Source organism: Lynx rufus, unplaced genomic scaffold (assembly GCF_022079265.1).
Source record: "Lynx rufus isolate CCGP_SWC_20201006 ecotype Redwood Valley unplaced genomic scaffold, mLynRuf1.p SCAF_49, whole genome shotgun sequence".
Taxonomy (NCBI): domain Eukaryota; kingdom Metazoa; phylum Chordata; class Mammalia; order Carnivora; family Felidae; genus Lynx; species Lynx rufus.
Window position 1 is genome coordinate 1142791 of NW_025814866.1, and position 26847 is coordinate 1169637.

At 54.5% G+C, this 26847-nt stretch overlaps 1 protein-coding gene across 4 annotated transcripts; it reads left to right on the forward strand.

Annotated features, from left to right (window-relative positions):
- The first annotated feature begins 934 nt into the window (after positions 1-934).
- HAUS7 (HAUS augmin like complex subunit 7) lies at positions 935-26847 on the forward strand. Of its 4 annotated transcripts, none has more exons than XM_047098470.1 (10): positions 935-1045; positions 1924-2039; positions 6522-6589; positions 9574-9635; positions 18249-18340; positions 18874-19035; positions 19148-19244; positions 19805-20017; positions 21063-21177; positions 26714-26847. In XM_047098470.1, the coding sequence occupies exons 1-10, from the start codon at positions 947-949 to the stop codon at positions 26779-26781; spliced, it is 1092 nt and encodes a 363-aa protein (XP_046954426.1). In that variant the 5' UTR covers positions 935-946; the 3' UTR covers positions 26782-26847. The 4 variants fall into 4 exon arrangements, with proteins under 4 accessions (XP_046954426.1, XP_046954427.1, XP_046954424.1 ...); XM_047098471.1 differs by having other exon boundaries at positions 18877-19035; XM_047098468.1 differs by lacking the exons at positions 21063-21177; positions 26714-26847 and having other exon boundaries at positions 19805-20681.

Here is a 26847-nt window from a genome sequence, read left to right on the forward strand (position 1 = left end):
GTCTCCCTGTCTCTAGACTTGCCTCTTGATCCCTCTCTCCAGGACGTGGCCAGACAGGGCACAGAGGAGGGAGAGGCTCCGGACAGGATGGAGCTGACAGCAGCTGCCCGCCTCCTCTGAACAACAAGTCGCAGGGATGGGGGCGTTGGAGGTCTGGGGGCAGATGGGTGGTGAGATTTCATGCCAGACTCATTGAGTTTGAGGGCTGTGAGAGATGCTAAGAAATTTACAAGTGGACAGGGAGGGAAGGAGCCACAGAACGTTCCAGGAAGATGAAAGAGAGCCGGGGAGGAGGCGGGGGCGGTAGCAGGGCCCAGCATAATAGTGAACATTTACACAGCGCTTTGTACGTGCCAGGCATTGTCAGAGGAATTATTCTCTCATTGCAACCCAATGAGGTAAGCGCTCTCGTCATTCCCCATTAGGTGAGGGCAAGGAGGCACGGAGAGATTGGGTAGGCTGCCCAAAGTGATCCAGCTAGTGAGTCGTGGGGCCGGATTGGAGCACAAGAAACGTCTCTCTAGCTGCAGCCGTGAGCGTGGGAAACAGGAGCTAGAGCCCCGCGCGGGGAGCGGGATGCTCAAATCCCAGTTACGTCCCACCCACAAGGCACCTCTCCATCCTCGAGAGGACAACCCGCCCAAGGCAGGAGCGCCCTCTCCCGGAGAAGGCTCGCCCGGACGCCTCCTCCGCCCAGACAGCTAGCAGAGGCGACGTGAGCGAGGGGGCCACGGAGAGCCAGGCCGCGCTAGCCCGCGCCCCGCCCCTTCCCCAAGGCCAGCCTCCTGGGTGGTGCCACAGCGCGCGTGGAGCGACAGCCCAATGGGGGCGCGGGGAGGGTGGGAGGGGCGGGGGGCGGGACGGGCGCAGCGCTTTGGGTGTGATTGGCAGCTGGGTCAGCCGGTGAGCCTGGGGCGGGGGCGGGGCGCGATTCAGAGCGCGAAACATGGCTGGACTGGGTGCTGGCGGGGACGGCGGCGGCTACCGGGACGAGGGTGACGACGGCGTGCTCAAGGCGGCCGTGGAGGTGTTCGCGAAGCTAAAGGTGCCGCGGGCCCAGGGAGCCACCCGGACAGCGGCGGCCGGGCGGCGGGGAGGGCAGGGCCTACAGCGGAAGTCGGCGGCGCGACGCGCCCGCCCTTGTGTTAGCTCTCGGCTGCGGCCTGTGTCCCGCTGCAGGGGCGGCTGGGGGGGCACCTGTCTCTGCTTCTTGGGCCTCCACGCTTGCCGTCTGCGTGGTCCGTGCCTGGTAGTTCGGGCTGGCGCCACGCGGGTGCTGCCCCTTAACTTGTGTTGCAGGAATTCTGCGGGACCTGGCTGGGCGCATGAAGCAAGCGCAGACGCGGGGAGGACACGGGCCCTGGCCTCCAGGAGCTCGCGGGGTCTAGGGGGAGACGGACGGGCGGGGTCCGTGTCACCGTGTCGAGTGGGAGTCAGGTGCCCGTGGGGAGGAGACCCGCTCCACCAGGTCCGACCGCCGGCCGGGGTCCCGCACGCCCCGCTTCTGCTCCGCCCCACCCCTCGCCGGTCCCCCTCCCCGTCCCCTGCAGAACAGCGCTACGGGCGCTCTCACTCGACTTTTCCTTGGGTCCCCTAGCCGGGAGCCGGGATCAGAATCTCGCAATCTCGTCAAAGCCCCTAGTTGCTACTAGGTTACACTGCGCGGAGGGGGCGTACTTGAGGAGGCGGGGTGGCAGGCCACTGCAGGTGGGCTGAGAACGAGGGGAATTGAACTCTGGGCAAGACGGAAGGACAGTGGGAGGGGCAGCGCTGCTGGCCGCGTGCCGGCCGCGGGGGTGGGGAGCGCGTGTGCTCACCAGCCTGGTGTGAGGGAAGGTGCATGGAGAGCACGAGCGCAGAAGTGCATCTCTGCCCTTCGGTCAGACTTTCTAAAGCTTCCTGGTTTTCCCTTTCCTTGCTTAGGACCTCAACTGCCCGGTCCTGGAGGGTCTTTATATCACAGAACCCAAGACCATTCAGGAACTGCTGTGTAGTCCCTCGAAGTACCGCTTGGAAATCCTGGAGTGGATGTGTATTCGGTAACATCTTTGTTTCTTCCTCCCAGTCCCTGGGGTACCCCCCCCCCCCCGGGGCCACTCAGCCCACCTGGGGAAGGGGGAGGGGTTGATATTTTTACAAGCAGTGGTACTCCCAGAGGGCTTCATACCTTTACCCCCGGACATCAGGAGAACAGCTGTTTGGGAAAGAAGTGCCAGCCAGGAAAGCCGGGCTCAAATTTGCCTTGGAGGTGCTGCCCCCACCCCCACACCAGGGCTCTAGTGGGCCATTTGCTGCCCTGCAGAAGTGCTGCGTGGTGCTTCTGAGTGTTCTTCTCGCTCTGCTAGTTTCAGACTTGACGGGGCCCCCATCCCTTCATTCTCAGTCTGGAGTTGTGAACTGTCTTACGTCTTGCCACTGAGGAGTGACAACCAGGGCCGAGACCCTGTTTCCCAGTCCTTCAGGTCAAGGTGTGCCCTGCTGTGTGTGCCTGGCACTCTGCAGGGGGAGCAAAGCCTGCCCAGATGGCAAGGGCAAAGATCCAGAAAGTCTTAAGGGAAGTCTGTTCCTTAGGAGGAGCAGCCCTGAGCTGAGCATCTGTCTTAAGGCTGCAGTGCGGAAGGCTTGACCAAGCCTCGTGGAGAACAGCCTCCTGTACTGTTGGGCGTGACCCCGGGGCCCTCTCTGGAGTGGGCACGGTTGGTACGGGAGTCTCTCAGGAGGCCAGGCGTGGGCCTGTTCCTCTTCAGCCTTGCCTGTCTGCCCTTGCAGCTAAGGAAGATGCCCGGGCAGGCGCCCGGTACTGGAGCAGCAAGGATCCAGCCTGCACCCAGCTGGTGTACTTGCCAGGCCACGGGACGGCAGCAGGCCTTGCCCTGGGCTGGGTGTCCAACGAATGGCTGGGAGGAAGAGGAGGCATTTGCATGTTAGGGCCTCTGCATTTCCAGCAGCCTGTCCTGTCTTCCAGGCCTCAGAGCACTCTCATAACCTTTTCTCTCCCTCCTGGAAACACCCTTCAGGTCTCTGCATGTTACACATTCTCTTACATGGCCTTCAAAGACCCAGCTCACATGGCCCGACTCCTTTTAAAGTAGCTCCCAAGGGCTCCTGGGTTGCTTAGTCACTTGAGCATCCAACTCTTGATTTCAGCTTAGTTCATGATCCCAGGGTTGTGGGATCAAGCCCGGCTCCATGCTGAGCTTAGAGCGTGCATAAGATTCTCCCTCTCCCTCTGCCCCTCTCCCTGGCTCACATGCTCGCTCGCTCTCTCTCTCTCCCTCCCTCCCTCCCTTTCCCTCCCTCCCTCTCCCTCTCCCTCTCCCTCTCCCTTTCTCTCTCTTTCTAAAATAAAAAAAAAAATAAACTCTCCCTAGCTCCCAGGGCAAAACATATCCATCTTTCCCCTGGATACCCACAACCTTTGGAGCATATCAGCCCATGAATTCTGTCTTGGCCTGCTGTCCTGTCTGGCTCTGCAAAGTACTGGGAGCTGCTGGAGAGCAGGTAGCAGGTAGGACTCCTGCATCAGCCCCGGGCGGCACGTGTGGTCCAGGCTGTGGGCTGACAAGCAGGTGCATGGACACATGCGCACCCATGTGTCCTTCTGGGCGCCTCAGGCTCGGATGGGTGTCCTCAAGGAACGGGGACTCCAGTGCTGCAAAGGGCCCAGGCATGAGCCCCAGACTTGGGCATATCTCTGTGTTCTGAATGTTATGGGTGCTGGCAAGGAGGAGGTGGCATTTGATCTGGGAGGGGACAGATAATGGCGGGTGCTCATTTCAACAGGGGTGGGGGACTGAGGTGTGGGAGGGACAGCTGGGCAGCAGTGTCCTGAAGAGCAGCTCTGGGGAAGCTCATGCAGAGCCTTGCAAGCCGCGTAAAGGCCTTTGTACCTCACGCTCTAGGCAGGGCCAGCGTGGAGCGACCTTCTGAAGTTGGAAGCTTTGGCAAGGTGACTCGGGGGTTCTGTGGTGGATGGGTTTGGAGGGGAGAGGCTGGAGGCAGGGAGACCAAGAGGGAGACTGTTGCAACAGCCCCAGGATGGCAGGAGGCTGGCTTGGAATGACCCATGGCTCATGTGACAGTCACTGCCAGCCCTGGAAGGACCAGTGCATGGTCCAGGAATCCAGGAGGAGAGGCAATAGTGGGGGTGGGGTCTCGAGCGTTCTCCCAGAACGAGGGAGGCCACAGCCACGTCTTGGAGAGGCTCTCGTGGACAGAGCCCAGATCTGCCTGGCCCAATCTGATGCTGGGGACTGGGTCACCTGCTGCCCAGAGAGGGATGCATGGGAGTGTATGGGTACATTCCTGAAGTGTTTTTAGTACTTTTATAAATACAAGAAGCTGAATCCTCTGAAGGAATAGGCAGGGAACGGATAATTGCTTCTTACGATCGCAACCTGGCAAAAGTGCCCTGGGCCTTTCAAGGGCCCGAAAAGAGGGTTGGATAGAGTTCAGTTTCTCCCATATTTCATGTAGGCTTTCTTTGCATGTGGCTTCTGCGTTTGTTTCAGCTCTTGCTTACGGCCGCTCTGTTCACCCCACTCCGGGTGGAACCTGGGAGCTGTAGCTAGCGTCGGCCGTGGGGCTCAGCGTGCTGGCTCTGGCCGGCCCGTGTGCCGAGCTGGCCCGCAGCGTGGGGCAGAGCAGGGCCACGGGGTCCCCTGCATTGCTGAATTCAGGGCGCCTGGCTTTCCTTGGCTCCTAAAGAGCTGTGCTTGCTTTTCAAGGCCTTGAGTGCCGTTCCTTCTTGCCCTGCTCCCTGCTGCTTCAGGAAAATCAACTTTAATGAAAGCCCTTTCCAAGTGAGGTCGCTTAGTCTTTTGTGGATTTGTTCTTTAGTGTGTTGAAGTGGTTTGCTGTGGTCCAGCCTGATGGATTGCTGAGTGCTCTCTGCTCCTTGGCGCCTTATGAGTGGGAGCGTCGCCCAGCAACCAGGCCCAGGGCCCAGCCTCCTAGCGTTTCACACGGCAGGGGGCTCCTTCTCCCACTCCTTTTGCCCCACCCCTTCTTGGGAGAAAAGTTGGCTGCCTCAGTGAGTCTTGAAGACAGGCGATATAGCTGAGGCTCCCTCTCTGCAGTACTTCTGTGGCGTGGAGCCCGGGGCCTCAGGTGCAGGGTGGCCCCACCAGCTCCCAGGGTCCCAGTATTGTCAGGGCAGGTGTGGCCTGGGACGCAGGCATTCATTCGGAGGTGTGGCCCCAAGGATGGAGAAGTGAGCCCGCTCCGAGGAACAGCTGCCCTGCCCTTTTCTACCATGCAAAGTCAGCAGGTCCCTAGGGCTGGCAGGCCACTACACCATGATGGCAGAGTGGAGTCCCGGTCCCCACTGTCCTGTGGAAAGAGCCTCTTCCTCTTTCTGTAGGGGGGGCCTGCCCTGGCAGCCAGCTCCTGAGGCTCCCTGGCAGGCAGGTGTTAGTCTCAGCAGCTGGAGCGATGTCCCCACGGCCTTGGTGTTGTGCTAGGCCTGGTGCTAGGGGCTGGGGGTGCAGTGTTCAGATCGTCCCGTGATCATGGAGGAGACCCAGTCTGGGGGGCCTGAGCCGTGTGTTGCTTATGACGCCTGCCTTTGGATGTGGTCTCTGGAAACGGTTTTGCCCATCAGCTCGGTGTCTTAAGGCAAGATGCTTATGAGTGGCCACCGTCCCATGTATCTATCTGGTATCATCAGGGCTGGGGCTCTGCTGGACCTAGGGGGACAGCTGGGATTGCTGTCTCCCAACCCAGGGGCTGGGGCTGTGATCCCAGAACCTATCACACTAGGAGCCCCCAAATGGTTTAAAGGTGTGAACTGGAGTAGCCTAATGTCCTGCTGATTTAAGATTTTCAAAAAAGAGAAAACGTCCTTCCGTTGAAAGAGCTAAGCATGGGCATTTACCAATGGCACATTATTCCATGGCAAGAGGCCCTGATTATTCATTTGTTAATACACACTGGCTGCCTTTTCTGTGCTGGCTGCCATGGCATTAGAGCCCAGATGTATAAAATGAAAAGTTGGCTCCTGGCTTCAGTGGGCCTGCGGTCTGGGAGGTGGGAGCTCAGTGGAAGGTCAGTGCCCGGGTCCTGCTGTGATGGAGGGATGCCAGGATGTCTGTGGGCCTGGCCCTCCCCCAGCTTCCCAGGGGACACCCAGGCAGGGCTTCAAGGATGCCTGGGCCTTCAAATGAACCTGCAGCATGGTTGAAAGAAAAGCCAGCCCCTTGGTTCCTTCAGAGCTTCAAGCTCTGAGGAAATCAGGATTTTCCTCTTGGGTGGTCATTTTGTTTATCATGAGAATTTAAATTTCAGTGTTCAAATCCACATTTCTGAGGTTCACTTGCAGAAATATCTTGTGGTTTTTTTCCCCCTGGTAACTTATGGAGTTGACATTCACATCACATAAAAGCGTCCATATCAAAGTGAACACTTCAGTGGTGTTTAGCTCACGCACAAGTAATTCACTTTTTTAGAGCACGTGCGGGGAGAGGTCACGAGGAGCCTCTGCGGCCCGCTCAGGACTGACCAGTTTTGCTCTTTGCCTGCAGGGTCTGCCCCTCCTGGCAGGACAAGTTCAGCTCACTAAAGGGGGCCCCAGTCGAGGTGAAGATCCAAGGTGAGTCTGCGTTACAGGACTTTGGAGTTGGGGGGTGGATTCTGAGCGTGTGCGTGGCCTCCTTAGCAAGACGGAGTGAATTTCCCATTGGATTGGTGTTTACTTCTGGCCAGCGCACACCCTGGAGATCTTGCCAGAGCCTTCTAGAATCAGGGCACACTCACACCCTGTGCGTAGGCCAGTGGGAGAGTTCCTCTCACAGGGGCATGCGAATGAGACCAAGAATGTGTCACCCTGCCAGCCCACCCGCCAGGGCACCGGAGGCGGGGACTGGTTCTTGCCGATGCCACTGGTGGTTCCGTCCCCATCTTTCTGCCGTGTGCACGCTTGATAGCTCTCCATAGGGCTTGTCTTGTAACTGCTTCTTTTCGATCTTCTGTTGGCAGAAACGGTTCTTAATCTGGTGATGAACGTTAGGCAAAAGGGGATAGGGGACAGTCCTCACAATGGTGTCTCCGAAGGTCAGATTTTCGTGGGCCTGTGTTTGGCCCATCTACTCCAGGGTGGGTGACCTGGACCCTGGAGCCCCAGTGCAGGCCCCGGCTGTCACTGCCAGATTAGTTATCCAGGGACAGTTGTCCCCGAGGCTGAAATGGCCCAGAAGAACAGGGTGTCGTGTCTTGGAGTGTGAAGGACCGGCCTGGGCTGCACAGCGGTGCTGCCCTTTCCCCAGTGTGTTATGGCCGGCACTTTCCTACTGATGGGACCACGTCAAGGCCAGGTGAGCCTGGCCATCAGCCTGCATCTGAATTCTTTCACACCCACCCACCCACAGGTACTAACCGTGCCCTTAGTCCAGCCAAAGCCTCGACCTCGCCATCCCCAGCCTAGTTTCCTCTTCTGTAGAGCTGGGGTGACAGCCTCAGCCTCGCCCACCCGGGGAAGCGTGCCAAGTGTCAGAGCAGGTGGTAGGACATGGGTGCTTGTCAAAGGGTATAATCCTCCAAAGAGGATTCGGACAATTCATGAATTCATTTGACCGGTATTTGTGGAGTGTCTCCCACGCACCTGGCATCATTTTAGGTGCTGCTCACACGGCCCTTACGTGCCAGCTGGGAGAAACAGGTGATAGATGGAGGCAGCAAAGTTCTGTGTTGCATGGTGAGAAGTGCCATAAAGCAAGCCAGGTGAGGGCAGAGTGGTGCATGGGCAGTGAAGGGTGCTCCTGTGGATATAAGATGGTTGGGGAAAGCCTCCCTCTCTCTCTCTTCGTTTTATTTTTATTTAAATTTTTTTTTCAACGTTTATTTATTTTTGGGACAGAGAGAGACAGAGCATGAACGGGGGAGGGGCAGAGAGAGAGGGAGACACAGAATCGGAAACAGGCTCCAGGCTCCGAGCCATCAGCCCAGAGCCTGACGCGGGGCTCGAACTCCCGGACCGCGAGATCGTGACCTGGCTGAAGTCGGACGCTTAACCGACTGCGCCACCCAGGCGCCCCTCTCTCTTCGTTTTAAAATATTTATTTACTTATTTTGAGAGAGAGAAAGAGTGAGTATGGGCGGGGGGGGGGGGGAGAGGGAGAGAATGCCAAGCAGGCTCTACACTGTCAGCACAGAGATGGGACTCCATCTCACAAACCGTGAGATCGTGACCCGAGCCAAAATCTAGAGTTGGACGCTTAACCGACCGAGCCACCCAGGTGCCCAAGGCCTCCCTTTTAAACACAGACTTGCAGGAAGGGAGGAAGTGAGCCTGGCAGATCTCAGGAAGAATGGTGTTCAGGGTAACACGACAGCAAGTGCAAAGGGCCTGAGGTAGGCTTGCGTGTGCCTTGCAGCTGTGCAGAGCAGCAAGGAGGCCGGGGTGGCCGCTGCAGAGTGAAGAGCAAGGGAAGAGTGGTGGGGACGAGGGCAGAGAGAGAGGCCACAGGGCCGGATCAGGCTAGGTCTGTGGGCCATCGAAGGACAGTTTTTATTGTCAGGAAAGCTGTGGCCTGACTTAAGCTTACAGCTGTGGTGTCGCAGGGGCCTTACGGCCGCTGAGCTGAGAACGGGAGGCCCGGGCGGAGGCCGGGAGAGCCCTGGAGGGCTGTTGCGGTGATTCAGGCAAGACATGGGGACGGGGCGGTAGTGGAGGTAGAGTGTTGGCCAGATCCCGGGCTTATCGTGAAGGGGGGGTTGGCCGGACTCACCGAGACTTGGACGTGGCCTAAGCAGGAGAGGAGCTGTGGAGGACACGAGGGTTTGGGGTTAAGGGTTGTGGGTAGAGTAGGCATGCTTGGGGTATGACTGGTATTTGTACTCTGTTTCCGGGATTACTAGCGCTTTCGCAGAAACGCTCTGCTCGTTTCTTGCACCAGACCTTCCAAAGCAGATGCCAGAGTTAGGCCTGTTGGATCACTGAGCCATGTCGGCGTAGGAGATGGGCTTTGCCCATGAAGGAGCAAGGGCACTGCCACAGAGCTACTTCGGGGGTTCAGAGCTGGCATTGGCCCCAGGCTTTCTAGCTCCAAGTCTGGGCCTTTCTGTCCGTACCAGATGGTTGCTCAGAAAATGCCCAGGGCACCCTGTAAGGTGTGGCTGGGCACCAGGCAGTGACTCAGTTTCCCAATCTGTACCATGGAGCTGAGGTCTGCCTCCTAGAGCTGCCGGCAAGGTGAAAGGAGACGATGATGATAAAGGCCTGTAGGAAGGCTCCCTGACCTCTGTCAGCTCCTCAGGAGGCTGGCTGCTTCTCCTAGAAGCCAGACAGTGTTCCTTATATGGAAGAACGTCAGATGTGACGCCCTATCTTCAGCCCAGGAAACTGATGCGGGTCACACAGCCAGAGGCATTCCTAGGTATCCTGTCCCCGCCTCCTTGTCCACCTAGGCCTTCTGGGCCCAGCCTGGCCTCTTGGACACCGGCCCACCCATGCTGGAGCGGGAGCACCGTCCCCAGAGCGGCGCTCGGCACTCTGCGTGTCGGTGTGCCCCTGAGCGCACGGTGTCCTCTCCCGCCTGGGTGGGCCTCTGCGGTAATAGGATCCTTGTGTTCTGACAGAGATGGTGAGACTAGGCCAGGAGCTGATGCTGTGTGGGCTGGATGACCAGGAGCTCCTAAAGGTAAGAGAGGGTCCTCTCCGTCCCCACAGGCTGGGGACCTCGGTGAGGCTGGGTTAGGGGTAGGAGGGGTATCTTTCCTCTGGCCTCAGGAAGCCAGCATCCCAGCCACTGTTCCTCAGCCCCCTGGGACAGGAATCAGTAGGATTCCCTTGCACAGACCCCAGCCACCCCTAGGGCTAAGCGGGAAGGCCACTGAGGAGGCCCGAGGCAGATCTCTGGTTATGGTGACTGAAGGGACAGAGCACATCCTGTCCTCGGTCAGTGACTTCATATGCACTGGCACTGTGGTGGGTACTTTATATGCCAGTAGCTGTCACACTCACCCTTGGCACTAGGTACTTATCTTAGCCCCATTTCACAGGGGAAGTGTCAGACAGCTTGCTCTAGGTCACCCAGTGACAGAGCCTGGCCTCAAACCCAGGCCTCTGGTCTAAGCCCATGCACTTTCCCTGACTCGCTGGCCCCCTGCAACTTTCTGAACAGAGGTGACCCTGATCCACACCCGCATCAGTCAAAGGAGCCCTACCCCTACCCTTAGAATCTTGTCAAACTCTTGAAATAATTATTTTCACGTTTTGGCTATTAAATAATAACATGAATGTCAGTGTATATGTTTTTAACTGAAGACACGTTTTCAGTTCTCTTGGGGGTACATAGCTAGGAGTGGTAGTGACAGGTCAACGTAGTAAATGTAGTACATTTAACGGTTTGAAGAATGTTGTGCCAACCTGTTTTCCAGAGTGGCTGCACCATTCGACATGCCCGCTAGCAGTGTGTGAGGGTTCCAGTTCCTCCACATACTCACCAAAATTTGTTCATCTTTTTCATTCCAGTCGTCCTGGTGTGTGGGTTTCGATTTGCATTTCCCTGGTGGCTAATGATGTTGAGTGTCTTCTCATGGGCTTGTTGGCCATTTGGATATCTTCTTTGGAGAAGTGTCTATGTTCAGTTCTCTTGCCCACTTTTTAGTTGGGTTGTCTTTTATTGTTGAGTTGTAAGAATTCTTTATATGTTCTGGATACAAGCCATGTCAGATATTAGATTTACAAATATTTTCTTCCATTCTGTGGATTGTCTGTTCGCTTTCTGGAATTATACTTTAGAGCACAAAACTTTCTAGTTTTGATGAAGTCCGATTTATGTATGTTCTTCTTTTGTTGCTTGTTCTTTTGGCGTTATAGCTAAAATGCATTGCCAAATCCAAAGTCACGAAGATAGATACCTATCTTTTCTTCTAAGAGTCTTTAAAAAATTTTTAAAGAGAGAGAATGAGAATGAGTGGGGGAGAGGGGCAGAGGGAGAGGGAGAATCTTAAGCAGTGTGGAGCCTGACGCGGGGCTTGATCCCCTGACCCTGGGATCATGACCTGAGCCAAAATCAAGGGTCGGATGCTCAACCGACCGAGCCACCCAGGTGCCCCTCTTCTAAGAGTTTTATCGTTTTTAGTTCTTACATTTAGGTCTTTGATCCATCTTGAGTTAGTTATGTATGGTGTAAAGTGTGTCTCCAACTTCATTCTTTTGCATGTGGCTGTTTAGTTTTCCCAGCACCATGTATTGAAAAGACCATTCTTACCTCATTGAATTGTCTTAGCATCCTTGATGAAAATCAGTTAACTAGAAATGTGAAGGTTTATTTCTTGATTCTCCATTCTGTTCCATTGATCTATGTCTGACTTTATGCCACACTGTCTTCATTAGTGTAGCTTTGTAGTGAGTTGTAACATGTGAATCTTTCAGTTTTGCTCTTTTTAAAGATTGCTTTGGCTTTTATTAGTGATTCCACTGAATTTCCACATGAATTTTACAATAAGCTTGTCAATTTCTGCAAAAAAGCCACGTGGAATTTTGATGGAGTTTGTGTCGAATCTGTGGATTGTTTTGGGAAGTATTGCCATCAACTATATTAAGTCTTTCTATCCAAGAACATGGACTGTCTTTCCATTTATTTAGGTTTTCTTTAATTAAAAAAATTTAAAAAAATGTTTTATTATTTATTTTTGAGAGAGAGACAGAGTGCTCAGTAGGGGTAGGGGCAGAGAGAGGGAGACACAGAATCCAAAACAGGCTCCAGGCTCTGAGCTGTCAACACAGAGCCTGACGTGGGGCTCGAACTCACAAGCTGTGAGGTCATGACCTGAGCCAAAGTCAGATGCTTAACTGACTGAGCCACCCAGGCATCCCTATTTAGGTTTTCTTTAGTTTCTTTAAAAGCTGTTTTGTAGCTTCCAGTATATACATCTAAATTTGTTCCTAAGTATTTTATTCTTTATGATGCTATTATAAATGGAGTTGTTTTCTTAATTTCATTTTTGTATTGCTCATTGCTAGGGTGTGGAAATACAATTGCTTTTTGCACATTGCTCTTGTATCCTGCCACGTTGCCAAACTTATTTGTTCTAATGGTTTTTTAGTGGATTCCCTTAGGATTTTTTATATAAAAGACTGCGTTATCTGCAAATAGAGATAGTTTTATTTTTGCCTTTTCAATTTGTGTGTTTTTGATTTCGGTTTCGTACCTAATTACTCTGGCTAGCACTTCCAGTACAATGTTGAATAGAAGTGGCAAGAGTGGGCATCCTTGCCTAGTTTCTGATTTAGGAGGAGAGCATTTGATCTTCACCTTTGACTATGATGTTAACTGTGAATTTTTTATAGATGCCCTTTTTCAGGTTGAGGATACTCCCTTCCATTCCTAGTTGTTGAGTGCTTTTGTCATGAAAGGGTGTTGAATTTTTGTAAATGCTTTCTTTGCATCTACTGAGTTGATTATCTGGTTTTGTCCTTTATTTTTCCTTTATTTGCGATGTTCCAAGTCTCCTTCTGGTATCCTTTCACCTCTGTCTGAAGGATGGCCTTTAGCAATTCTTTTTTTTTTTTTTAATTTTTTAATGTTTATTTTTGAGAGAGAGAGAGAGAGAGAGAGAGAGAGCGAGCGAGCATGCAAGAGTGAGAGAGACAGTAGGGGAGGAGCATAGAGAGAGGGAGACATAGAATCCAAAGCAGGCTTCAGGCTCTGAGCTGTCAACACAAGAGCCCAATGCGGGGCTCGAACTCATGAGCCATGAGATCATGACCTGAGCCAAAGTGGGGCGCTTAACCGCCTGAGCCACCCAGGTACCCCTAGCAATTCTTTCAGAAGTGGTCTGCTGGGTCCAAATTCTCTTAGTGTTCCCCTTTATTCCTGGTGGGTACTGGGTACTGGGCTGGCGGTTCTTTCTCTCCACAGGTTCCAGTGAGAAATCTGCAGTCATTTGGGTAATTTTTCTCCTGTGGGTCATACATTGTTTTTCTCTTGCTACTTTAAAACTTGTTTTTCTTTCTCTTTGTTATCAGTCTTCAGTAATTTGATTATGTGTTTGTGCGAATATTTCCTTGGCTTTCCTGTTTGGATTCGTTCAGCTTCTCAAATCTATAAGTTTGTGTCTTTTCCCAAATTTGACAAGTTTTCGGCCGTTACTCCTTCAAATATTTTATCAGTGCACACGTTTGTCTCCTTTCCGTTTGGGCCTCCTAGGACACACATATTAGACCTTTTATTATTGTACCACAAGTCCATGATGCTCTTAAATGTTCTTCCCTTCTCTGTTGCTCACATTGGATAGTTTCTGTTAATCTGTTTCCAAGTTCACTGACTCTTGCCTCTGTACCCTCAACTCTGCTATTGTGTTCATCACTGAGTTTTTTATTTCAGTTATTCTTATTTTCCAGCTCTAAAAAAAGATACTTTTTTTTTTTTAATTGTTTCTTAGGGTGTCTGGGTGGCTCAGTTGGTTAAGGTCTGAATTCGGCTCAGGTCATGATCTCACAGTTTAGGAGTTCAAGCCCTCCACTGGGCTGTGTGCTGATGGTGTGGAGCTTGGGATTCTCTTGGGAATTCTCTTAGGATTCTCCCCCCTCCCCCCGCCTCTCTGCCCCTTCCGTGCTCATGCTGTCTCTATCTCTATCTCAAAATAAATTAAAAAGTATTTTTAAAAAAGTTGGTTCTTTGCTGATGTTTTCTATTTTAACTTTCGTTTCAAGAGAACTCATGATTACTTACTTGGCATTTTTATAATGACTGCTTTAAATTTGTCAGGTAATTCCAACATCAGTGCCATCTTGTGATTGGCGTCTGTTCATTGTCTTTTCTCACGCACGTTGACTTTGACTCTGGGTCTTGTTGAGTTTTATGAAGAATGTTGATACTTGTGTTGTAGCAGGTACTTGACCTGGTCAGGCGTAAGCTGCACGGTCTGCCTCCTTCTCTGGCCTGTGCTTCCAGGGTCGGCCCGCTTTCCACAGCCTTTGTGCTACTGTTCAGGCCCTCCCTGCATGTGGACCGCCTGACTGTCAGCCTGGGATCTGGTGTCGGTCTCTCCCCTGTAATCATTTGTCGGTATGCTCCTGGAGATCAGATCTACCCCTGCACGGGTGGGGGTGAGCCCATTCAAAACAGATTTATGGGATCCCTTTCTCTAGTTTGTCACTCCCTGTCCTCTCTTTGATACTATCTGGTTCCTGGGGGAAAGGGCTCTCCTTTGCTGCCCTGCAGCCATAAAGCACCCACTTCTGTGACTGTACCACACTGAATGGAGAGGAAGATTCCCTGCTCCCAGAGTATTGGCTTCTGCAGTTTTCTTTTAGTAACCACCTTTGTTGCTGCGGCCACCAGTGCCATGATATTGCCTGGGGTCTGGGGTCACAGAGCAGAAGGAGAGAAAAGAGCCTGGAGATTTCCCCTACTCTCTCTGAGTGTTAGGGGTTTCCTTTTCCTTTTCTGGAGTTCTCTGTCTGTACTGTTATGTTCCCTTCTGGGTTTGAGCTGGGCTGAGTGCAGGTCTAGAGAGACCAGAGGAGAGAACATGCTAGATCATCACCAGCCTCGATGGTCACCTAGGATTCTGGCATGCGTCCTTGACATGCCTGCTGATACTTGCCCTTCTGAGACTATAGACACCTGCCACATACATTCTGTCCTGCTCTGAGAGGTGAGTATTTAGTGGGAGAGGAAGCTGGTCCTTTCATCTTACCTGGAACTGGAACCCCTCCCTTCCTTTTTATCTTTAAAGATTTTTTCATTGTGGTAAAATGCACATAGCATAACATTTACCATTTTAACCATTAAAAAAATTTCCCAGCAAGCTCTGAAGGGTTCTATTCTGTTTTAAAAAAATATTTTTTATTGTGGTAAAATACACATAACGTAAAACTTACCGTCTGAACTACTTTTACGTGTGCAATCAGCGTTAAGTACGTTCGCATTGTCGTGCAACCATAGCATGCTCTATCTAGTTCCAGAACATTTTTATCACCCTAAAAGGGGATCCCGTGACCATTAAGCCATCACTCCCTGTTACCCACAGGCCCTGGTACCCGCTACTCTCCTGTCTTTATCTCATATAAATGGAGTCATATGGTATGTGGCCTTTTGTAATGACTTCTTCACTTAACACGATATTTTCAAGGGCCATTCATGCTGGAACATGGATCAGTTCTTCATTCCTTTTTATGGAATAAGAAATAAAAACAAAATAATTCATGTTGGCATTGTTGAGAGCTGGGAGTTGGTGGGGGGCATGGGAGAAAGGGGATATGGAGATATGGGTATAAGATAATTAGGTTTGGTCAAACCCTGTAGGAATTTGAATTGGGAATATCAGCATGAGCTCTTAATGTATTTTAACTTAAAACCTGAGTGTGTGGTGTGTGTGTGTGTGTGTGTGTGTGTGTGTGTGTGTTTCCTTGCTTTATCCTCTTAAAAGGACAAGAACAATGACAGTCCAGTTGTAACAAAGGCCTGGGGCAGGAAATGTACCAGTTGAGTCAGGAACACTTTGTTACACAAGAGAACAAGGCAGGCATCCAAGGATTTACAGTTACATCTGAAGGACTCAGCAGGCAGCTATCAATAGAAGCCCTCATTGGCCAGAGAGGGAACATCGTGAGATGATGAACACATCGGAAGGATGATGACCGCAGTAGACTGAGGCCTGTCAACATTATTTCAAATCCATGGGTTCATAACAGTTTTAAAAAGTCATTTTGGTACCAAAAGCACAAACCAAGAGAAAAAGATAGATCAATTAGACTTCATTAAAATGAGCTACTCTGGTGCTTCAAAGGACATCAAGAAATTGAAGGTAATTGAAGATAATCCATAGAATGAAAGAGAATCTTTGTCAATCATATATCTGATAAGGGTCTGGTATTCAGAATCCATAAAGAGTTCTTACAACTCAATAATAATAAGACAGGGAAGCCAACAGAAAACTGGGCAGAGGAGCTGAATACATTTTTCCCAAAACCTCGATGAGATCCCACTTCATGTGCCGTGGGAGGGCTAGGATTTAAAAAAACAAACAAAAAGGAAAGTAACAAGCATCGGTGAGGATGAGGATGGGTTGGAGCCCTCATCCGTTGCTGCTGGGAGTGGCAGACGGTTCAGTCACCGTGGCAGACAGTCCTGCTGGTTCCTCTAAACCGTGCCTCACGGCCAGTGCTTCCACTGCCAGCTGCGGACCCCACAGGACTGGCCACGCAGAAACTTGTACATGAACAGGAAGTATTACTTAATAGAGAGTAGGAAAAAGCCCTGAAATTTCCATTAATCGGTGCGTGGATAAACAAGTAATAATAAAGAATAAACTACTACGTGGACGAACCTTGAAAACATTATGCTGAGTGAAGGAAGCCAGTCACAAAAGACTACGTATGTAAGATTCCATTTATAGGAAGTGTCTAGAAGAGGCAAATGCATAGAAGCCAAAGGATATCAGTGGGTGCTAGGGGCTAGGGCTGGCGGGGGTGGGGGGGATGGGGTATGGGGAGTGACTGCTCATGGGGACTGGATTGCTTTTGGGGAGCGATGGTCATGTCCTGTGCTTACCTAGTGGTAAGGGCTGTGCAGCTCTGTGACTGTCATAGCAAGCCCTGAACTATGTACTTAAGAAGGGTGAATTCATGGTGTGTGCGTTACATCTCAAATACAAATCACCAGCGCAGCTCAATGGAATGGAACACCTCTAGGAGAGGAGTGCCCCAGGCTGCCGGAGCGTGACCAGGGAGCGGGCAGGACACATAGGCTGGGACCGCCCAGTGGGCTCAGCACTACAGTCCCGGTCCTGACCCGGGCTGGCAGAGCCCAGAGCAGGGATGCCAGTCTCTTCCCGGGCATTCGGGGGGCTACCAGAGTCGGGGCTGTGCCGAGGAGGGCACGGCAGGCAGGGTGGCCCAGCCCTGGCCACTGGTCAAGGCTTTGTGAGGTCCTGAGTGATAGTTGCTGTCGTGTTTCTGTCTGGGCTGTCTCCTGTCTAGACAGTGTCCCAACCTCTGCCTCTGCTTTCGTGCTGCCCTCAGGTATGTTACTCGGGCTCAGTGTCACTTGGCCAGATTGGGAGAATGGGTCAACAGGAGGTACTGACCGGGCCCAATCGCCCAGTTTTAGACTGAGAAGCTTCCAGAGCCACTGATCCTGTTGACGTGGCTACACAGCCGGGAGCCAGGCTTGTAGGGAAGTGCCAGGCAGCTGTAGGCACGAGGCCTGGCACCCATGGAGAGGGAGCTGGGCTGTAAACGTAGCAGAGCACGTTCCTGTCCCCAAATCTACTCCCCAAGCCAGGGCTGCCTGGCTTGAAATGCCGCCAGGAACCGCACAGCCCTTCTACCACAGCCTGTGCCTTCCGTGCCCACTTTAAGTGCAGATGCTTCTTGCAGGGCTTTATAGTGATGCCAGCTGAGCAAATCGTTTTGTGGCATCCCTCAGAATAGTGGGTCTGTGAGGGCAGCGGCAGGGAAGATCTAAAACGGAGAGGCAGGCCCCGGCTTTCTTTCTGATACCGCTGCTCACACCAGGCTGTCTGGAGCGGACCGGGCCTCTCCGCTTGTAAGAGTTTGGGTCCTGTGGGTCTCCTCTCCTTCTCGAAGCCTTGAGCTCCTGGCCAGGTGGGTCCCTGCTGGGAATCCCAGCTGCCTTCAGGCCGGGGGGCTCTGTCAGCCGTGAAGTCTGGCCACTTGTTCTTCCTGTGAGGAGACGGGTCATCACAGGCCATTCCTGGCTGCAGAGGTCAGTCTGCAGGGAGAATAAGCCTCCGCCCGGGGCGCTGCTGAGGAACAGAGCGGCTTCAGTCCCTGCGGGCCGTGTTCTGCCTTCGGCAGGCCCTGCCGTGCTCCACACGGTGTATTTGTTTATGAGAGTGAGAGAGAAAGAGAGCAGGGGAGGGACAGAGAGAGGGGGAGAGAGAGAGTCCCAAGCAGGCTCCTCACTCTCAGCATAGAGCCTGACGCGGGGCTTGATGCCACGAACCGCAAGACCACGACCTGAACCAAAATCAAGAGTCCTGTGCTTAACCGCGTGAGCCCCCAGCCCCTGGCCCGGGGCCCTGCTCCCGTATATCTCTGCTGCACTTCCCAGAGCCTGGTCCCGGGCATCATCGCCACCCGAGGCTGGGAGCACTCAATGACAGCAGCCCCTGAGGCCGTGGGCCCCAAGCCGCTCCAAAATGCTGCCGGGTCGGGCGCAGGGAGTTGCTGGTGCAGGCCACTCCTTCCCACTGGCCCCAGCAGGGCAAGGTGTGGGGCAGGGGACCCCCCCAGCACGTCTGGCCTAGTGAGTGGGTGCGCCCTTCCCTGCCAGGGCCGGGCCTGCGCCCAGAAGCAGTTGCGCTTCATGAACCAGCTGCTGGATGGGGTCCAGAGCCTGACTGCCGGATGCCGCAGCCGCTCCAGGTAAAGGCTCAGGGCGGGCTCTCCACAGAACGGCCGGTAGGCACCTTGGAGCTCCATCTGGAGGTGGTAGGGCTGGGGGGCCCACTGGGCACCCAGGCCCACCACCACGTACGTCTCCAGCCGGGGTCTTACTCGCCACTCTGGTGGTGGCAGCTGCACACTGGCGCGCGGCGAGGTGCGAGCCCGGGAAGGACGTCCCCGTGGGACGGTGCTAACAGCACAGTGCTCACGGTGCCGGGCTGTCGGTGTGAAGGTGCTCTGCAGGCCTCGGAGAAGACAGGCTGGCCTGCGGAGGAACACGGGTGCCCGCGCTGTCCCTGCAGGCAGGCGGGCTCTCACAGGAATGGGGCTTGGTCATGGCCACCAAAGCACGGCAGGGACTGGCGGAGACATCGTCTCCCGGCCTCTCTGCCTGGTCTCGTTTTGCCCCTGGGGTCTCCCCTGGGGGACTGAGGGCTTCCTCGGCCGGGGGCCTCAGCAGATCTGGAGGCTGTGCTGTGGCCAGTGACAGCGTGGCCTTGGCGATGCCCCAGCAGTGTGAAGGAGCACTTAGAGGACACCAGAGAGAAGAACGAGGTGCTTCTGGGGGAGCTCTTCTCCAGCCCCCACCTGCAGACGCTCCTGAGCCCCGAGTGTGAGCCATGGTCCCTGGACATTCAGCCCTTCCTTAGGCAGCAGAGCGGTGCCTGGCAGAGGTACGTGTCCCACTTGGTCCCGTTACCCGGGACACACCCTTCCCCGTGTGGCAGGTGCTCCGATGACTGCGATGGCACACAGCTGGGCACGTCCTCTTTCCTCTCCCTGCAGGGCCAGCCCCTGCGTTGAGTTGGAGGACGTGAACGTGGTGGAGCTGGGCAGGCAGCTGCAGGAGAGCGCCGCCAAACTGCAGGCGCTCAGGGTGGAGGTGAGGGGTGCCGGCTCCCGGGGGCCGCGGGGCTTGGGGCTGAGGGCCTGACTGCAAGGGCCCCGCTTTGTGTCCAGGGCAAGGAACGTTACTTCCCCCGCCTCAGGGGCCCCACCTTTACAGCGAATGTGTTGTGAGGGTTAAGTGAGGTGGTGTGCGCGCAGGGCTCCATGGCTTCTAGAATGTTGTGGGTGCTCAGCCCATGTGAAGGGGAGAGGCAGGCAGACTCTGGGCAGATGTGGAGAGGCTTTCGGAAGAATGGAAGATATCGGCCTCACGGAGGCTGTGCACCGGGTCCTGAGGTCTGGCCTTTCACGGGCTCTCTTGCACACGGCCTTCCCACCAGTCCTTGGCCTGTCCTCTTCTTCCTGGAGAGGAGACTGAGGCCCACACAGGCAGCAGCGGCTGCGCTGAGGCTGGAAGCTGGGCGGCTTTGTGCAAAATCAAGTTGTTCTCTGCCTCCGGTCTTGTGTATCTGACGCGGGAGGAGACTTGGTGCCCCAGGGGCAGGCAGGGCCTCGAGGACCCCTCTACCTCTGGCTTTGCTGTGCTTTGAGCAGCACAAGCAAGGGGGCGCTGTGAGCGGGGCCGACACCAGCACCCTGGACCAGAAGCTGCGCCTGGTCATCTCTGACTTCCACCAGCTCGTTGTGGCTTTCCTCCAAGTCTACGACGACGAGCTGGGTGAGTGCTGCCGGCGCCCGGGCCCCTACCTCCACCCGTGTGGCCCCATCGTCCAGGCCGTGCACCAGACCCTGACTTCGTGCAACCAAGTAAGAATCACCCTTTCCTGCCCCGCTCCCCCCCTCCCTTCCGGCTGCCTCCGCAGCCCCCAGCCGCACACACACGAGGGCAGGGGCCTGGGCCGGGCTTGGCACGGCTGGGCTCTGGCCCCCAGCCTGGGGCTTGGACAGGTTGGGGAGGGCGCTTCTCCTGGTGCCGTGGAAGGGGGAGGGCCGACGTGGATGTTCCCTGAGAATCCTACCGCGTTTCAGGGGGCTGTTAGGTGAGCCGAGACCCTGGGGCCAGAAGAGGTTTGTGTACTGCCTGTGCTGGGTCCTAGTGGACCATATGGGACCCTTAGCCCAGCCTCTAGCTTTTTTGTCCCTGTATTGGGGTCACACTGTCTTCATGATATACCCAAATGTATCGTGGCCAGTTCGTTCTTGTGTATGACCAGGAACTATGCCAGCCAGCCAGCCAGACGGCCAGACGTTTACCTGTCTGTGCTCTTGACCCAGCTCACACAGATGGGAAAAAGCGGTCTCACGCTGCTCAGCTGACTACATAAATATTTACCTCCTCATTTGTTGTTTCACATTTCAGATCCCTAGAGTCCAGCCTAAAACACTGGGTTGGTTGTGATTATGAGTGCAGTTGCCACACGTGGAACTCTGACATTGGCTCGGGGCTTCCATGGCATTTATCTTGGTTTTTCGCAATTTTAGCTTAAGTGCTGCCTAAGCGAGCACCGTGTCGGTTTAACACAAAGACTCCTAGACTTTCCAAACCTCCGTCCGGCCTGTCCTCCACAGTTCTGCCGACAGGGTCCCATGGGGTACAGGCCTTTCCCACTGGAGAGGCCCTTCTGTTATCTTGGGACATGGGTTTTCCCATCGTGCCCTGGCTTTGCTGGGCCACTAGTGTGGGATGGGGCACGTAATAGCGCGGCATCCCCACTGGGCCCAGAAGAAAGGAGTGAGGACGGAGAACTCTGATTGGTGACTCTCCAGCTGCCCTTGGGGGAAGCAGGGGATGGCTTCTGCAGGTGGGCTCAGCAGCATTTGATGCCTCTGTGCCACTCCCCCTCCCTCACAGCTGCTGACAGCGGTCACGCAGGTCACCGACACCTCGGCAGAGGCCGTGCAGATGGCGAAGCAGCAGCAGGACGAGCGCATCTGTTGGGGCGGCAGCAATTCTCTCACGAGTCTAGGTATGTGGTCGCCCGCCTCGTGTGTGGCCCTTTCTTGCTCGACCAGCATTTGGGGAGTAGCTGGGGACTGCCCCTTGCTTGCTGCTGCTTCGGATGCATAAGGTTTTCCCTCCTTTGAAAAAAAATGCTTTCTATGGATATAAAATAAAAAAAATTAATTGTGGGAAATTGGGATAACCCAGAGATGTGTGGAGGTATGGTAAAAACAGTTTGTTGGGGCACCTGGGTGGCTCACGCGGTTGTGTCCGGCTTCGGCTCAGGTCACGATCTCACGATTCGTGAGTTCAAGCCCCGTATTGGGCTCACTGCTGTCAGCCTGTCAGCGCAGAACCTGCTTCAGATCCTCTATTCGCCTCTCTCTGCCCCTTCCCCGCTTGTGCTCCCCTCCCCCCCCAAAAAAACCCCAAAACAAACAAAAAACAAAAAAAACAGTTTATGACCTGATGACCCAGAGATGATTGATGTTAGTATTTTGGTCTGTTTATCTCTATTCTTTTTCCTCTCATCATTTTTTACTTTTTTGTGTAAGTAATCACAGCACATATACAGTTTTATTTATTTATTTATTTATTTATTTATTTATTTATTTATACGTTTATTCATTTTTGAGAGACAGAGAGACACAGAGGGTGAATGGGGGAGGGACACAGAGAGAAAGGGAGACACAGGATCTGAAGCAGGCCCCAGGCTCTGAGCTGTCAGCACAGAGACGGATGCTGGGCTCGAACTCACGAACTGCAAGATCATAACCTGAACTGAACTCGGACGCTTACCCAACCCAGCCACCCAGGCGCCCCACATATAAACTTTTATATTATGTTCTTTCCCTGAGACCATTTTATAAAGCATTTTCCTGGGATGCCTGGCTGGCTCAGTGACTAGAGCACACAAGTCTTGATCTTGGGGTTGTGAGTTCAAGCCCCACAGTGGGCATAGAGCTTACTTAAAAAAAAAAAAAAAAAGCATCATTGGAGTGCCTGGGTGGCTCAGTCGGTTAAGTGTCCGACTTCGGCTCAGGTCATGATCTCACGGTTCGTGGGTTTGAGCCCCGCGTCGGGCTCTGTGCTGACAGCTTGGAACCTGGAGCCTACTTCAGATTCTGTGTCTCCCTCTCTCTCTGCCCCTCCTCCACTCAAGCTCTGTCTCTCTCTCTCTCAAAAATAAATAAACATTAAAAGCAATTAAAAAACACATTAAAAATGTTATAAACATTTTCCCATGTTCTCGAAGTAACATTTTTTAAAGTTTATTATTTTGAGAGAGAGAGAGCACGCTCATGAGCCAGGGAGGGGCAGAGAGAGAGGGAGAGAGAGAATCCCAAGCAGGCTCTGCACCGTCAGCACAGAGCCTGATGTGGAGCTTGAACTCACAAACCATGAGATGATGATCTGAGCCAAAATCAAGAGCTGGACACTTAACTGACTGAGCCACCCAGGCACCCCTTGAAGTAATATAATATGTTTAATTGTGAAACGCTATTCTATCCATGTATTTGCTGTAATTTGCTGAACATTTTATATTATTGAGCCTGTAGGTCATTTTCAGCTTTTTACTATTATATATAATATAATATAATATAATATAATATAATATAATATAATATAATATGGATGAGCCCCTGGCAGAGGGCCAGCGTCTGCAGCAGGGGCAGGGTGGTCTAGTTCACGCGCGGGTCGTCCATCCTGCTCCCCAGTTTTCACAGTCTGCATCCTGAGCACGGCTCACTTATGTGCTCCACGTCCCTCCCCCCGGCAGTCTGCTCGGGAGATGCAGTGTTCCCATGTTAGATCGTGTCCTTAGGATGCGGTTCTTGGCGTCACGGCAGCGAGGCCCATCTCCGTCGCTGAGGCCACGCAGTACCCGTCTTCCTGCGTCCTCATCAGTGCTAGATCGGGCCCTTCCGGCACTTCTGTTATTGGATGGGCCAAAAGTGTGTCTGCATTTAGTTTCAATTAAAGTTTCGGCCGAGTGCATTTATTGTTTTATTATGGAAATGTGCATTCAGAAAAGGTCTTTTTTTTTTTAATACAAAACACAGTGTTTAGGGAGGAACCTGAACTCATAGGGATGGAAATACGAAATAGTCGCACCCCCCACCCCTGCCGGGCTCAGGTGCCGCCCTGTCCCAGGTCGTGTGTCTCCTCTTGTCTACGGCTAACTGCCATCCTGACTCTGATGATTACGTCTCCGTGAGACGCATCTACCACGTCGGTCTCTGTAATTGGTTCATTTTCATCGCCATGGAGCTGAGGGTGGCAAGCTCGGTCTGTAGAGAGTCAGATTGTACGGTTAGGCTGTGTGGGCCACAGTCTGTGTCCAGGCCTTCGTAGCCTGTGATGTGAGACCAGCTGCTGATCTCATGGAGACCCTTTTATAGCCCCTCTTCTCCTCCTGGTCTCGGGATCATCCTGGTCTTTGGCTTGGAACACTTTCGTTATCATCTGTCTTGGTGTGAACTGCTTTGGCTGTATCCCCTTTGGAGCTCTTTGAGCTTCTTGGACGTGTAGCTTCGTTTTTCATCAACACTCAGCCAGATAGTTCACGACGTTTCCTTCTCCTTCACTTCCTGCTTGCTCCGAGCCTCGAGGTCAGCCCGAGGTGATTGCTCGGGTCCTTGTCGGGTCTCTCCTGGGTACGTGCACAGCCGTGGGCACACATGCGGCCCTGCCAGGACTGTCGGAAGTCCTCGCTCCCCAGCCTCTCCTCCCAGGCTCCAGCCCTTAGCCACTGCCTCAGGCAGTAGCGGTGGACGCATTCGCCTATAAATGTGTCCCCCCCGGCACAGCCCCAAGGAGTGGCGCTAGGTCACATATCTTCTGAGTCATCCCTTTGCACGGACTCTCCAGCCAGCCCTCTCCTCAGGCAGCCGGCATTGGCCTTGGCATGAATACTTGCCACTTGTATACCGGGCACTCAAAGGTCTCTCTTCTTCCTGACTGACTCCCACAAAATCGTCCATTTGAAAAGCTGTCGTAACGTTCCTCCTGGTCACCACTGTCACTGTGACTTCCCCCCTGCACTGTGTTTAATTGCTGTAAATAAAATGCTTCTGAACCGTGCTGTCATTAATAGAACAGCAGTCATTACCGCCCTTTGCCGTGTGCCGTCTCACCTGACTGCAGGACTGCTGGGTGCACAGGACTGCCTGCTCGCCCTGGAGAGCCTGGCATCCTGTAGGTCTGGACAGTAGTGAGGGAAAGCTCTGCACCCGGGGCGCAGGGCCGGGGCTCGGCTCTCATCGCTGCAGCTCCTAGGTTTTGTTCGACCTGAGTCCTTAGGCTGCAGACACACCCCAGAGAAGCGGTCAATGCCACCTCCGTGCCAGGGCCGGTCGGAACGGCCTTCCCCCCTTCCCTGTTCCCATCTGACAAACTGAGGGCCTCGGCCTCCGTGACCTCTTCAGGCTCCGCGGCGGGGGAAGGTCCGTGTGTCTGCGCCACCTCCCTTCCCAGTATAAGAAACCCAAAGCGAGGGGCTGGAGTGCCCGCCGAGCCTGTGTCCTGAGCTGTGCCCTGGCGTGCACGGAGCGGGCTTTGGTGACGTGGGGCGGGCAGCCCACCCCATTGTCATTCACTAGTCACCGTGTCGACCGGGTGGACCCGAAGCCCCCTTTGCCTCGGTGCCGAGAGCAGCGGAGGGGAGCTGACAGCACCGGCGTGGAGGGGTGGATGGTAGCAGTTGGTCGCATGCGGCGGATGGAGAAAGCCACGGCCCAAGGGAGAAGGGGGAGCCTGTCTGCCAGCGGCCCCGGGGAGGGGCAGTGGAGGGCGGGCCGGAAGGGGAGAGAGCCGGCAAAGCAGGCCAGTGAGGCAGGTCGGTGCTGCCAGTGAGGCCTTAGCCTGCTGTCACGTAAAGAAAATGATTGACGTGAATGGCAGCCCGGGCCCCCGGTGTGGCCGGCAGCACAGGAGAAGCCCGCCTTTGTCTGGCCCGAGGGCCCACGGCAGGAAGGCCACTTCCGTTGCCTTGCGCCCCGCGGGGCTCCTGCTGGGGAGCACGAGTGTCTCCCCCAGAGTGGAGTGGGGGCGGCCCCCTCTCCCCAGCCTGGACCAATGCCAGAGAAGAGAGAAGAGAGACCTGGACCAGCAGGGCTCGTGGGTCTTGGAGAGAAGAGAACTTCGCAGCAAACCCTAACCTAGAAAACTAGGAAACACCAACAAAGAGAAAAACAAGCACACACTCTTAGAAGTTAAAAGTGTTGAAAAACATCACGGGAAAGAGCTCTGTGGGGGGTGGGGCAGCAGGAGAAGCAACAAATCTGTGAGAATAGAGAGAAAAGAGGGAAACAAAGTGACAGCAAGCATAAGCAATCTCAGTGGCCCGTGGCCAGCAGGCCCTCCAGAGAAGGCGAGGAAGGAGAATAGAGGGCGGGGACCGGTGAGCGCAGAGCTGACGGGGTGTCTCTGGATTCCAAGTGCACCGCGGACAGAACTGAAAATACGCACCCCTGGGTCCAGTGCCGGGGTCCAGGCTTGCGGACACAAAGCCAGCGGCCTCCAGAAGCTAATGCCTTGCACGTTCGGAGGGCGGGGGGCTTCTGGCCTAAACCCAGAGCCCAGACAGCTCTGAGCCACGCGAGCCCAGGACAAAGGGGAGGGGTGCGGACTGATGGAGCACCCGGGGTTGAGGCGGCCCACGGAGGGCGGAGTGGAGCTGGAGTGGGGCTCGAGGTGGGGATGGCCTGAGGATTCGGGAGAGGCAGGTTACACCCAGAGGGACCTAGGAAAAGCCCATCGGTGGAGAAGTGTGATCAGGGCGGTAAACTGCACCCAGTGGGGGCTCTGGTGACAAGTGGGGAGGGCCGTGGGAGCCCGTGATGCCTGAGCCTCAGGGTCCCCCTCCAGACGGGCAGGACCAAATGTCAGTGAGAGGCCTTGCCAAGTGGGAGGGCAGAGGGCCAGCCAGGAGACGGAAGAAGGAGTAGGTGTCTAAGTTAAGGCAGAGCCCAGAGTGGTGCCCCGAGCCCCCAGGGTGGGGGAGGGGTGTGAGTGAAAGTCCCTGTATGTCATGCCCAGGGGTCACTGTCTGAAATTGGTACCTCAGGAGGCAGTTGCGAATTATGGTGGCATCCCCTTTCCCTGAGAGCCGGGTAGCAGGTCGTGGCAGTCGCCTGCAGGCTGGAGGGCAGCTAAGGCGCGTGGCATTTGCCTTGCTTGCGTGCGTAGCTTGCTGTTCTGACCGAGATCGAACACACCGGCAGAATCAGAGAAAGCCCCAGCTCCTGGGCTCTGGAGCGACGGTGGGGACGGGCACGGACGCGGCCCAGTGAGTGGAACCTGACCTGGGGCTCGGCCTGGCACCCACAGGGGCAGCTCCTGGCCCGGCGGCGTCTGGGGGCACGCTGGGAGCCGGGCGCCCGGGCGCCCGGGCTGCAAGCCCTTTGAGCGCCAGGCGCAGGCGGGCCCGGGGCCGGAGGAGAACCAGCGAACCACAGTGTGGGCCTGGCTGGGGGGGGAGCGGGGTGCGGAGTGGCCTCTTCTGGGCCGGGAAGCACTAGGGCTCACTTTGCTGTTTGTATTTTGTTTTCTGTCTGCAGCCACCAAAATGGAAGAACTAACTGAGAAATACAAGATATTCAATGACAGTCTGAAAGACATGGAGTAGTCTGGGGACTGGAAGCTCTGCCCTGAGGAGCCAGGGCCGGGCCGCAGGGGCAGGGGGTGGAGTGGG

Bases quoted from the DNA above. Each gene is read 5' to 3' on its own strand.
- HAUS7 (XM_047098468.1), top strand. From the start codon at position 947: ATGGCTGGACTGGGTGCTGGCGGGGACGGCGGCGGCTACCGGGACGAG. The intron at 6,590-9,573 runs GTGAGTCTGCGT...GTGTTCTGACAG, and splicing joins AGTCGAGGTGAAGATCCAAG to AGATGGTGAGACTAGGCCAG. The intron at 19,245-19,804 runs GTGAGGGGTGCC...TGCTTTGAGCAG, and splicing joins TGCAGGCGCTCAGGGTGGAG to CACAAGCAAGGGGGCGCTGT.